Raw genomic sequence first — 12,897 nt, 5'->3', positions numbered from 1 at the left:
TAAATCCCTAAGCTCCTTCCAGCTCAAACTCTCAGGAAGATGCTGCACTTAATATTTGATAAGTCAGTGGAATTATTGTGTTTGAATATTTCTGACCTGAAATTCACAATAATTAGCCGTGGACATTAGCATGCCAACATTAGCAATATTAATTAACATTTTCCCATTGAACCCTCAAATTCTACAGCTCAGATTGACAAAGAAATGGGTCGCTTAAAATGTGATAAATGTGGGGAATTACTGTGTTTATTTTTTAAGTTTGGAGACTCAACATTTATCTCAAGATGTTGGCATTAGCTTGATAATGCTAGAGCTCATCTGTTGGTTCAGGCTACAGGGCATAACGGTTAATTTTGACCAATGTGGTGAACAAATTCTGAAAGCTACTTTAACTCTACCATGTGAGGACTTTATAGTGGAATATATAATGGATGAAAAATTAAATTGAGAAGATGAACACCTCTATAAATGGCTGACCCATTCAAGCCTTGTTGTTCTGAAACAATTAACAAAAACGGTCAGGTTCCATAGACCAGGGTACCATAATCTGTGGGTAGTAGCAAACAAAGCAGAGGATTCTGGAAGCTAAAAACTAAAACTCCAGCAAATCTGTGAAGAATGTACATTTTAAAGAACTCTATGATATATAAAAAGATTCAAACATTGTTACACATTTGGTGCCAAGACGTTTGTCCTAAAAATAATTTCTTTATTACACATTAATTACTCCATTGGATCCAGGATCCTGGGGTAGAAACATGGTTTGTCTCTGAGTGTGTTGCCTTCAGCAGAGGATAATTAAGACTGAACTGCGATGTTCTTGCTTGGACTCACCCTTCCTGTTCTGTTTGTTGACAGGGATTTTGTCTCCTCCAGGTTTCAGGTTGTAGGACTTGACAACACCCATCTCCTCCTGGAACACCTGAAAACCATTAAATACAATTCAACTAAAAGAGTAATTGAATCCATATTGAATGAAAGTTTGGCTCCTCAGGCTAAAAGTTAGAACAGCATGTTAGAAATTTTGGTTTTGATAAACTTTGCAATGTTTATGAAATGAGCTTTTTTTCCGATAGAATGACATCATTTTGATGAAAGCAGACTGGAAACTTAGCCCTCCATGGGAGCTCCACAGTTGAGCCCTACTTTAAAGCAGAAACATCTTTCGAAGTTTTAACACTTCATAGAAAGTCTGTTGTTTTCTTAATGTGGGCCGGCACGCTGATGTAGTTTGTAGCACTGTTGCCTTGCAGCAGGAAGGTCTTGGGTTCGAATCCCAGCCTGGGGTCTTTCTACACAAAGTTTGCACATTCTCCCCGCGCATGGATGGGTTCTCTCCAGGTACTCCGGCTTCCTCCCATGTTAATTTGTCTATCTAAGTTGCCCTTAGGTATGAATGTGTGCATGGTTGGTTGTCCTGTGTGTCTCTGCGTTGCTCTGTGAAGGACCGGCAACCTGTCCAAGGTGTACCCCACCTCTCGCACAATGACCGCTGGACAGGCACCTGTACCCTGTACCCTGCAAGCACAGGCAGGTATAGAGGGAGGATGGATGGATGTTTGTTTAACAATCATAGTTTATTATTATGATTTATTTTTCTAGATTTTCCCTGTTCAGCTTAGAGTGTGATGATTTAAAATATTCTGAAACACTTTAGACTCCATAGATGCCCACAGTTTCTGCTCCACAAGTACAGTTTATACATCAAATTGTAAGAGAGAAAAAAGGGGAAGGAGTTTAAATGCTGACACATAAATGAAAGAACCAGACCCACATACAGACTCAAGAGTTCTGCAGGTTGGTGGAAACAGTACCACAGTGGTGTGACTGTTAGTAGCCTGTAGATCACACTGGGGATTAAAATAAGAGCTCCGCTAAGGTCTTTACATATTCTGTTTTCCAACATGTGCTCTATATTAATCCCCCAGTGCAACATGAATGACTTCATTATACGTGGTTATGATGCTCAGTAGCAGGTCTTGTTCTCAACGCATGCTGTCATGATTTAGGGGACTTGTGCGGTGAAGTTGTTACCCAGTTAGCTTAAGACGCTGGCTTGAAACCATGCTGTTGCAAACCACATAGAAACATGGTTTTGGTCTGGTGTATTTCAGTAATTTTCAATGCAGAAATGGGGAAGGATGTGTTTGGATTATGGGGTAGGGGGGAGGTTCTGCAGCCCAGGAGGGACAGGGATCAGACCTCAGACCTGGCAGGAATATGCATCCTGCAGAACAGAGATCAATGTTTAATGATCATTTTGTTGAGATAACATTGATCAGGGGTTGATCAGCTCACCTTCTGAAGGACTTACAGATGCCACACAGTGAAGACATGAGTTTACAAAATGCTTGACGTCAGTAGAAGTGCCTTTCATTGGTACCTAGAGCCAGGCTTGAATAGATTTAAATCACTAAAGATTAAAATTTTAAGTTTGTCTCTGACAGGAAATGACAGGCACCTCTCAAAAGATAAACCATGTAATTTAATTATTTGTGTTCGTTAATTATTTAATTACCTTTATGCTAATGTAATGTACTTTTCCTATTATGTCTCTTTCTCTGTTTTTCATGTACAGCACTTTGAATTGTTTTGCTAGTGAGATGTGTTGTAAATAAACTTGCCTTGCCTTGTAAAAGTGTCAACAATGAAAATATAATTTCTCTGTTTTTATTTGCTTTGAGGAAAAATGCCATGTTTAAAATTACATCTTCTGATTAATCAAAGATCAATTTTCATTGGCATTACAGCAATCCAGTCCTTTTTATAACTTCTGAGCAGCTTTTTGCATGTTTCCACTGGTTTTTTAACAATTTATCTTTGGTGATGAGCTGCAGCTCTGTGACGTCTTCTTTGCCATTACCTTAATGTTTAGCTCCCTTCATGGATTCTCTATCAGATTCAAGTCAGGACTCAGGACTAGGCTGCTGTAAAACGATTATATTACTTCCAGTCAGAAGAAAAGCTTTGGTCAAATTAAAAGATTACTTGAAATAAATCTGCCAGGAAAATAGATCATTTCGGACTTAGCAGTGACATGAGCTTCCATTGTTACGTACAGGTGACATGAGCACATTTAAAAAGAATCAAAGTTTTAAAAAGTCAATTTTGAATGTTCTAAGAGCTTCACAATAAATGTGAAATTAAAGAGTCTTTTAAAGGTTTTACTTTAAGTTATAAACCGACCCGATTCAGTTTTGACACCTAAGTCAAGTTATTGTCATTTTTGGCATTTTCCAACTGCTACTATAAGCAGTAATGGTTTATATTTGTGGGAAGGTGAAGAAGCTCACCTGGAAGTTGAGGTAGAAGTCCTCCTCTATGTTTCCCTCATAGCTCAGCAGCTCTGATAACCCATGAGCCAGATCCTACAGACAGATGGACAGATGGTCAAAGTTCGCTCTTTTTTCATTATTAATGGAAAAACTAAACATTCCTCACTTCTCTTCTCAGGTATGTAAAGAAGAACATTCTTTAAGTGACAAAGAGCCTGAGACACTTTAGCATTACCTCAGCTCTCACCTGATGTTAGTGTCACAGTTAGTGTCATAGTGCCCTAAAGCAAGGCATTAAAGCTGTCCAGGAATGTTTCCTGCAGATCTAGAGGAAACGTAAGTTTCAGAAATTCATTTTACCTCTTTTTATTTTGAAGTCTTTATTTTACAAATTTAAGACTTTTTGATGAAACATAACCACATTTTAGAGCTGATGAAAGGCGTCTGATTTAATCTTCTTTACAGAATCAGCAGACGTTTGGAGCTGAGAGGCACCTTCAGTTCATAAAACTGATACCCTCCAGTTTTACAACTACTTGGTCTGATACAGCTTTTGTGTGTGTGTATGTGTGTGTCTGTGTGTTAGACAAGCAGAGTTTTGACCTTTGTAGTTGAAAAGGATTTGGATCCGATGCAGCCTGTGGATCGGGTAATAACTATGAGCGACTGTTTGGAGACACTTCACGATCTTTCTCTCACTGAATTTTTACATCAGTCACTATGTGTTCTTTATGGGACTTCAGGACTCTCCCAACCTCTCTGCTGCAGAACAAATGAGGAAGCTGCTTCTAGTCTGCTCAGAGTTCAGTCGTCAGCATTAAAGACCAGACATATTACAATGTTCATATTTCAACAATTGATGGTGTTTAAAATGTGTCTGCTGCAGAAGGCTACTTTTTAAAATGCTCTCAGGGAAGCACTAAATGATTGGCTGATAACTAAAATCAGATGGTTTCCTGGCTGACGCCAGCCAGGAGACCTAATAAATCTGACCAAAGCTAACCATGCTATTTGTGCTGAAGTAACCATACTAAGAGTACTGGCAGAGCAAATCAAAGTAACAAAGCTACTGAATTAAAATTGCTAACTGTGCTAGCAGAGCCTACTATAATTACAGAGCTAATTGGCTAAAATAAGTCACTGTGTTAAAACAGTGAACTAGGCTAAGCGAGCTAACTGTGATAAAAAGTTAATCATGCTAACAAAGCTAGCAGTTCTAACCAATAGCCACTCTTATAGAGCTAACTGAAAAAATATAACTGTATATAACAGGGCCAACCATGTTAACAAGGTGAACTGTGCTGTCAGAGCTAGCTATAGTAACTGCACAAACTGCTCGTGGAGCTAACTATGCTAACAGGCTAAAGTGTTTAAAGAGTTAAAGCCCGATGTAAAAGCCTAACCCATCTCCCAGATAAATTTTGAAAAATACCACAAAAGTGGGCGGTGCCAAGACACACTGAGGGGCGTTGCCAGGTGTGAGGACGAGCGGAGGGGGTGTGGTCAGGAGGACAAAGGAAAGTGGCAGCTAGCTCCATTTGACATATTGAAATATGGAAAGTGAGCAGAGTGGCGCTGGTAGTTTCGACAAGGAGAGATCTTTAGAGTTGGAGGATTTTTCACCCCTCTCGTCACCAGAGGTTAAGGGAGCCCATCTGGCCTGAGCCTTATTAGTCCAAGCCGCTGGCTCAAGGCGCTGACTCAGCGATGCCCGAAGCTGCCGCTGAAGAGACAGTGGAGTGGTTTTATACCCGAACTAGGGCAGAGACATAGACATTTACCAAGCTGTACCGTTTGAACCAATAGGAAAATTCAACTGTTGTATCCACCGTTTAGCCAAAAGAGGGCAGCACTGAGATGTTTTTAGGACAAATATTGCAGAATTAAACAAGTTTACACAAAAATATAAAAAATTGCACAGGAAAATAAAGAACGCAACGTTAAGGTCCAATTAATACAGTTTATCTGCAAAAAATATTGATTTGGGGTTGTAGTTACTCTTTAACCGTGTTAACAAAGCTACCTGTGATAACAGTGCTAAATATGTTAACAAAGCTAACCATTCTTGCCATTGAAACCACCCTAACAGAACTAACTGCGAAAAGAACAAAAGTGTCAGTGTAAACCTTACTAACGTTGCTAACTTTCCTGGTCTTGCTGGTTTTCCAATAATATTGAGGTGTTTATTATTTATAATATATTCAGTGAATGAAAAAGAGAGAAATGTTACTGTTATGTAGGTGTGTGTGTTTATGTGTAGTCATAGTGGTTTTTTTTTGCATATTATTCCAAAGTAGAGACCATGTCATAATAGACTGTGCATGTCCACAGTCAAGCAAACCCAAAACAAACAGTTCTGGTGACCCATGTTTGTTCAGTCACACTTTGATGAAGAATAACAGACCATTTTCTCATTTTCTGTTTTTTTGTTTTACCTTTCGACCTATAAACTACAAATAATCAATAAAGAAACTTTATTTCTTTCAGCAGATATTTGACTATTTTAAGCTTGACAGCGTTTTATATGCACGTGCAACAGAAACACAGAGAAACAGAAGGAAAAACGTGGATCCGAACTTCTGTTTAATCAGCAACATGAAGTAAAACAGAGTCCAACAGGATGGACTCAAACGTTTGACTCTGTCCCCCTCTGGTGGCCACCTAGAAGAACAGATCTGCAACTTTTATTCTGATCCAACTTTGACTAGAGCTGGCTGTTAATTATCTTAAATATTTAGAGCCACAACTTGACAGAAGCCGAATTTAAACACAATATTTTCCTCTCAACAAAACAGGCTTATTTGTTCTTCACAGAGATACTTACGGGCATGACCTGCTGCAGGTCATCCAAAGTGGCTGTTGCCATGCCAACAAATGCATTAGGATCAGATGGGACAGTGGGTGGAGTAAGGAGCTTCCTGTAGGAAAAAAGAGGAATGTTAATGAAACGGCAGATGGCGCAAGTAATGAGATGAAAATACAAAAAATGGGAAAGGTTTTAACCTGTAACAGTAGAGAGGAAAGTGGATGTCCAGAGCAATGCTGTTGTAAACTGCTAAGCCCATCAGCTGGTAACACAGCAGGTTAAAGATGGAAACATAGTGTGTATGTGCAAGCATGTGTTAAATAAGCTGTCTATCACATGAAGATGGTCTAACATATTCACCTACACAGAGGAGAAAGTGCTAAATTAAAACCCCCCGTTTTCAACAGAAACTATATTTAATGTTTTTTAGAAAAGTTGAAAGTTGAAGTTTTAGAAAAAGCACCAGACCCCTAGCAACCCTGCACAGATAAGAGGGTATAGACCATGGATGGACGGACAATATTCTTCATGTTCCTGTGTTTTATGTCAACGGAGATATTAAAGGGACTCCAGTATATAAATGTTGCTCTGTGGGAGTCGTTACAGCTCTGCCTGTGGAGCTGAGCTCTTTCCGCGGTGGTCCACAGTGGAAGAAGCAGTGATGCAGACAAATGATTCGTCCACCTGCAGTTTTGTTCTCTTGTTTCAGTCTGAAGGTAGCGGCCCAAAACACACACTCATAAAGTGCTCCCAGCTGCCACATGTGGTCACCATATGTGCTGAAATTCTTTGTGTAGGCTCAGGTTCTGTCTGGTTAAACTGACCGGCGCTGATTGCAGGTAGGTGACACACACACACACACAAACACACACACACACACACAAACACACACACACACACACAGGGGCAGCAATGTAAAAATAAACACACTGTAGAATTACAGCAACAATTAAGGTCGTTGCAGAGTCAGATGTGGATCGGACAGAATGAACATCTACTAGAACCTCTCCTCAAACATCTACTAGAACCTCTTATCAAACATCTACTAGAACCTCTCCTCAAACATCTACTAGAACCTCTCCTCAAACATCTACTAGAACCTCTTATCAAACATCTACTAGAACCTCTCCTCAAACATCTACTAGAACCTCTCCTCAAACATCTACTAGAACCTCTCCTCAAACATCTACTAGAACCTCTCCTCAAACATCTACTAGAACCTCGGCTCAAACATCTACTAGAACCTCTCCTCAAACATCTACTAGAACCTCTTATCAAACATCTACTAGAACCTCGGCTCAAACATCTACTAGAACCTCTCAAACATCTACTAGAACCTCTCCTCAAACATCTACTAGAATCTCTCCTCAAACATCTACTAGAACCTCAGCTCAAACATCTACTAGAACCTCTCCTCAAACATCTACTAGAACCTCTCCTCAAACATCTACTAGAACCTCTCCTCAAACATCTACTAGAACCTCTCCTCAAACATCTACTAGAACCTCTTATCAAACATCTACTAGAACCTCGGCTCAAACATCTACTAGAACCTCTCAAACATCTACTAGAACCTCTCCTCAAACATCTACTAGAATCTCTCCTCAAACATCTACTAGAACCTCAGCTCAAACATCTACTAGAACCTCTCCTCAAACATCTACTAGAACCTCTCCTCAAACATCTACTAGAACCTTGGGTCAAACATCTACTAGAACCTCTCCTCAAACATCTACTAGAACCTCTCCTCAAACATCTACTAGAACCTCGGCTCAAACATATACTAGAACCTCTCAAACATCTACTAGAACCTCTCCTCAAACATCTACTAGAACCTCTCCTCAAACATCTACTAGAACCTCTGCTCAAACATCTACTAGAACCTATGCTCAAACATCTACTAGAACCTCAGCTCAAACATCTACTAGAACCTCAGCTCAAACATCTACGAGAACCTCTGCTCAAACATCTACTAGAACCTCTGCTCAAACATCTACTAGAACCTCAGCTCAAACATCTACTAGAACCTCAGCTCAAACATCTACTAGAACCTCTGCTCAAACATCTACTAGAACCTCAGCTCAAACATCTACTAGAACCTCAGCTCAAACATCTACTAGAACCTCTGCTCAAACATCTACTAGAACCTCAGCTCAAACATCTACGAGAACCTCTGCTCAAACATCTACGAGAACCTCTGCTCAAACATCTACTAGAACCTCTGCTCAAACATCTACTAGAACCTCAGCTCAAACATCTACTAGAACCTCTGCTCAAACATCTACTAGAACCTCTGCTCAAACATCTACTAGAACCTCTCCTCAAACATCTACTAGAACCTCAGCTCAAACATCTACTAGAACCTCTGCTCAAACATCTACTAGAACCTCTGCTCAAACATCTACTAGAACCTCTGCTCAAACATCTACTAGAACCTCTGCTCAAACATCTACTAGAACCTCTGCTCAAACATCTACTAGAACCTCTGCTCAAACATCTACTAGAACCTCAGCTCAAACATCTACTAGAACCTCTCCTCAAACATCTACTAGAACCTCAGCTCAAACATCTACTAGAACCTCTGCTCAAACATCTACTAGAACCTCTCCTCAAACATCTACTAGAACCTCAGCTCAAACATCTACTAGAACCTCAGCTCAAACATCTACTAGAACCTCTGCTCAAACATCTACTAGAACCTCTGCTCAAACATCTACTAGAACCTCTGCTCAAACATCTACTAGAACCTCTGCTCAAACATCTACTAGAACCTCTGCTCAAACATCTACTAGAACCTCTGCTCAAACATCTACTAGAACCTCTGCTCAAACATCTACTAGAACCTTAGCTCAAACATCTACGAGAACCTCTGCTCAAACATCTACGAGAACCTCTGCTCAAACATCTACTAGAACCTCAGCTCAAACATCTACTAGAACCTCTGCTCAAACATCTACTAGAACCTCAGCTCAAACATCTACTAGAACCTCAGCTCAAACATCTACTAGAACCTCTGCTCAAACATCTACTAGAACCTCAGCTCAAACATCTACGAGAACCTCTGCTCAAACATCTACGAGAACCTCTGCTCAAACATCTACTAGAACCTCTGCTCAAACATCTACTAGAACCTCAGCTCAAACATCTACTAGAACCTCTCCTCAAACATCTACTAGAACCTCTCCTCAAACATCTACTAGAACCTCTCCTCAAACATCTACTAGAACCTCTCCTCAAACATCTACTAGAACCTCTTATCAAACATCTACTAGAACCTCGGCTCAAACATCTACTAGAACCTCTCAAACATCTACTAGAACCTCTCCTCAAACATCTACTAGAATCTCTCCTCAAACATCTACTAGAACCTCAGCTCAAACATCTACTAGAACCTCTCCTCAAACATCTACTAGAATCTCTCCTCAAACATCTACTAGAACCTTGGGTCAAACATCTACTAGAACCTCTCCTCAAACATCTACTAGAACCTCTCCTCAAACATCTACTAGAACCTCGGCTCAAACATATACTAGAACCTCTCAAACATCTACTAGAACCTCTCCTCAAACATCTACTAGAACCTCTCCTCAAACATCTACTAGAACCTCTGCTCAAACATCTACTAGAACCTATGCTCAAACATCTACTAGAACCTCAGCTCAAACATCTACTAGAACCTCAGCTCAAACATCTACGAGAACCTCTGCTCAAACATCTACTAGAACCTCTGCTCAAACATCTACTAGAACCTCAGCTCAAACATCTACTAGAACCTATGCTCAAACATCTACTAGAACCTCAGCTCAAACATCTACTAGAACCTCAGCTCAAACATCTACTAGAACCTCTGCTCAAACATCTACTAGAACCTCTGCTCAAACATCTACTAGAACCTCAGCTCAAACATCTACTAGAACCTCTGCTCAAACATCTACTAGAACCTCTGCTCAAACATCTACTAGAACCTTAGCTCAAACATCTACGAGAACCTCAGCTCAAACATCTACTAGAACCTCAGCTCAAACATCTACTAGAACCTCTGCTCAAACATCTACTAGAACCTCTGCTCAAACATCTACTAGAACCTCAGCTCAAACATCTACTAGAACCTATGCTCAAACATCTACTAGAACCTCAGCTCAAACATCTACTAGAACCTCAGCTCAAACATCTACGAGAACCTCTGCTCAAACATCTACTAGAACCTCTGCTCAAACATCTACTAGAACCTCAGCTCAAACATCTACTAGAACCTCTGCTCAAACATCTACTAGAACCTCTGCTCAAACATCTACTAGAACCTCTCCTCAAACATCTACTAGAACCTCAGCTCAAACATCTACTAGAACCTCTGCTCAAACATCTACTAGAACCTCTGCTCAAACATCTACTAGAACCTCTGCTCAAACATCTACTAGAACCTCTGCTCAAACATCTACTAGAACCTCTGCTCAAACATCTACTAGAACCTCTGCTCAAACATCTACTAGAACCTCAGCTCAAACATCTACTAGAACCTCTCCTCAAACATCTACTAGAACCTCAGCTCAAACATCTACTAGAACCTCTGCTCAAACATCTACTAGAACCTCTCCTCAAACATCTACTAGAACCTCAGCTCAAACATCTACTAGAACCTCAGCTCAAACATCTACTAGAACCTCTGCTCAAACATCTACTAGAACCTCAGCTCAAACATCTACTAGAACCTCTGCTCAAACATCTACTAGAACCTCAGCTCAAACATCTACGAGAACCTCTGCTCAAACATCTACGAGAACCTCTGCTCAAACATCTACTAGAACCTCAGCTCAAACATCTACTAGAACCTCTGCTCAAACATCTACTAGAACCTCAGCTCAAACATCTACTAGAACCTCAGCTCAAACATCTACTAGAACCTCTGCTCAAACATCTACTAGAACCTCAGCTCAAACATCTACGAGAACCTCTGCTCAAACATCTACGAGAACCTCTGCTCAAACATCTACTAGAACCTCTGCTCAAACATCTACTAGAACCTCAGCTCAAACATCTACTAGAACCTCTGCTCAAACATCTACTAGAACCTCTGCTCAAACATCTACTAGAACCTCTCCTCAAACATCTACTAGAACCTCAGCTCAAACATCTACTAGAACCTCTGCTCAAACATCTACTAGAACCTCTGCTCAAACATCTACTAGAACCTCTGCTCAACATCTACTAGAACCTCTGCTCAAACATCTACTAGAACCTCTGCTCAAACATCTACTAGAACCTCTGCTCAAACATCTACTAGAACCTCAGCTCAAACATCTACTAGAACCTCTCCTCAAACATCTACTAGAACCTCAGCTCAAACATCTACTAGAACCTCTGCTCAAACATCTACTAGAACCTCTCCTCAAACATCTACTAGAACCTCAGCTCAAACATCTACTAGAACCTCAGCTCAAACATCTACTAGAACCTCTGCTCAAACATCTACTAGAACCTCTGCTCAAACATCTACTAGAACCTCTGCTCAAACATCTACTAGAACCTCAGCTCAAACATCTACTAGAACCTCTGCTCAAACATCTACTAGAACCTCTGCTCAAACATCTACTAGAACCTCAGCTCAAACATCTACTAGAACCTCAGCTCAAACATCTACTAGAACCTCTGCTCAAACATCTACTAGAACCTCTGCTCAAACATCTACTAGAACCTCTGCTCAAACATCTACTAGAACCTCAGCTCAAACATCTACTAGAACCTCTCCTCAAACATCTACTAGAACCTCAGCTCAAACATCTACTAGAACCTCAGCTCAAACATCTACTAGAACCTCAGCTCAAACATCTACTAGAACCTCAGCTCAAACATCTACTAGAACCTCAGCTCAAACATCTACTAGAACCTCTGCTCAAACATCTACTAGAACCTCAGCTCAAACATCTACTAGAACCTCAGCTCAAACATCTACTAGAACCTCTGCTCAAACATCTACTAGAACCTCAGCTCAAACATCTACGAGAACCTCAGCTCAAACATCTACTAGAACCTCTGCTCAAACATCTACTAGAACCTCAGCTCAAACATCTACGAGAACCTCTGCTCAAACATCTACTAGAACCTCTGCTCAAACATCTACTAGAACCTCAGCTCAAACATCTACTAGAACCTCAGCTCAAACATCTACTAGAACCTCTGCTCAAACATCTACTAGAACCTCAGCTCAAACATCTACTAGAACCTCAGCTCAAACATCTACTAGAACCTCAGCTCAAACATCTACTAGAACCTCAGCTCAAACATAATCTCTGTCCCTCTTTCTAAATTCCTTGATCTTCCTCCTTTAATCACTCCATGTTTAGTTTTTATTTGACCTTTATGCAGTGACTTCCTGTTTGAGGCCGAAACTCTTTGTTCAGCTTGAACCTTCAAAACCTTCAGAGTTCTGTCTAGATTGTTACTGAAGCAGGTTCCTTGTTCCTAATCAGTCTGACAGAAGTTGGATGAGATACGCTGGATTTTCAGACAGTATCTGCACTTTCACTGTATAATCTGCAGTTCATTTAAACGTTCTGTCCTATCTATATGCACCACTTTCTCCTCAACATCTTTGTTCCATCTGTTTGTCCTTCACCTTCTATTACACCATCAGATCACTTTCTCTCCTCACCAGTGCTTGCTTCAGGAGATACTGTCAGAAATGCTCTTTCTTCTCTCAGCTCAGCTCTGCAGAGCCTCTGTAATGACTGCACAGGAACAAAGAGTGATAAATTAGCCTTTTGAACAGGCACACATGTGGACCATGCAGGAACACCCAGAAGCAAACACAGCCCCTCC

The 12,897-nt window shown here is 40.5% G+C and overlaps 1 protein-coding gene across 2 annotated transcripts in view; it reads right to left on the bottom strand.

Moving 5' to 3' along the window:
- The window catches only part of hectd2 (HECT domain containing 2), a 65,969-nt gene that overhangs the window by 14,668 nt on the left and 38,404 nt on the right, over nucleotides 1–12,897 (bottom strand). For both annotated transcript variants that reach the window (XM_047351235.1, XM_047351236.1), the window contains exons 15-18: nucleotides 6,279–6,343; nucleotides 6,100–6,193; nucleotides 3,294–3,368; nucleotides 835–922 (exon numbers count right to left, since the gene is read on the bottom strand). In XM_047351235.1, coding sequence (XP_047207191.1) covers nucleotides 835–922; nucleotides 3,294–3,368; nucleotides 6,100–6,193; nucleotides 6,279–6,343 — 322 coding nt within the window. The remainder of the gene's footprint in view (nucleotides 1–834; nucleotides 923–3,293; nucleotides 3,369–6,099; nucleotides 6,194–6,278; nucleotides 6,344–12,897) is intronic.

Source organism: Girardinichthys multiradiatus, chromosome 22, assembly GCF_021462225.1.
Source record: "Girardinichthys multiradiatus isolate DD_20200921_A chromosome 22, DD_fGirMul_XY1, whole genome shotgun sequence".
In the NCBI taxonomy this organism is placed as follows: domain Eukaryota; kingdom Metazoa; phylum Chordata; class Actinopteri; order Cyprinodontiformes; family Goodeidae; genus Girardinichthys; species Girardinichthys multiradiatus.
This window is presented reverse-complemented; position numbering and strand designations above follow the sequence as displayed.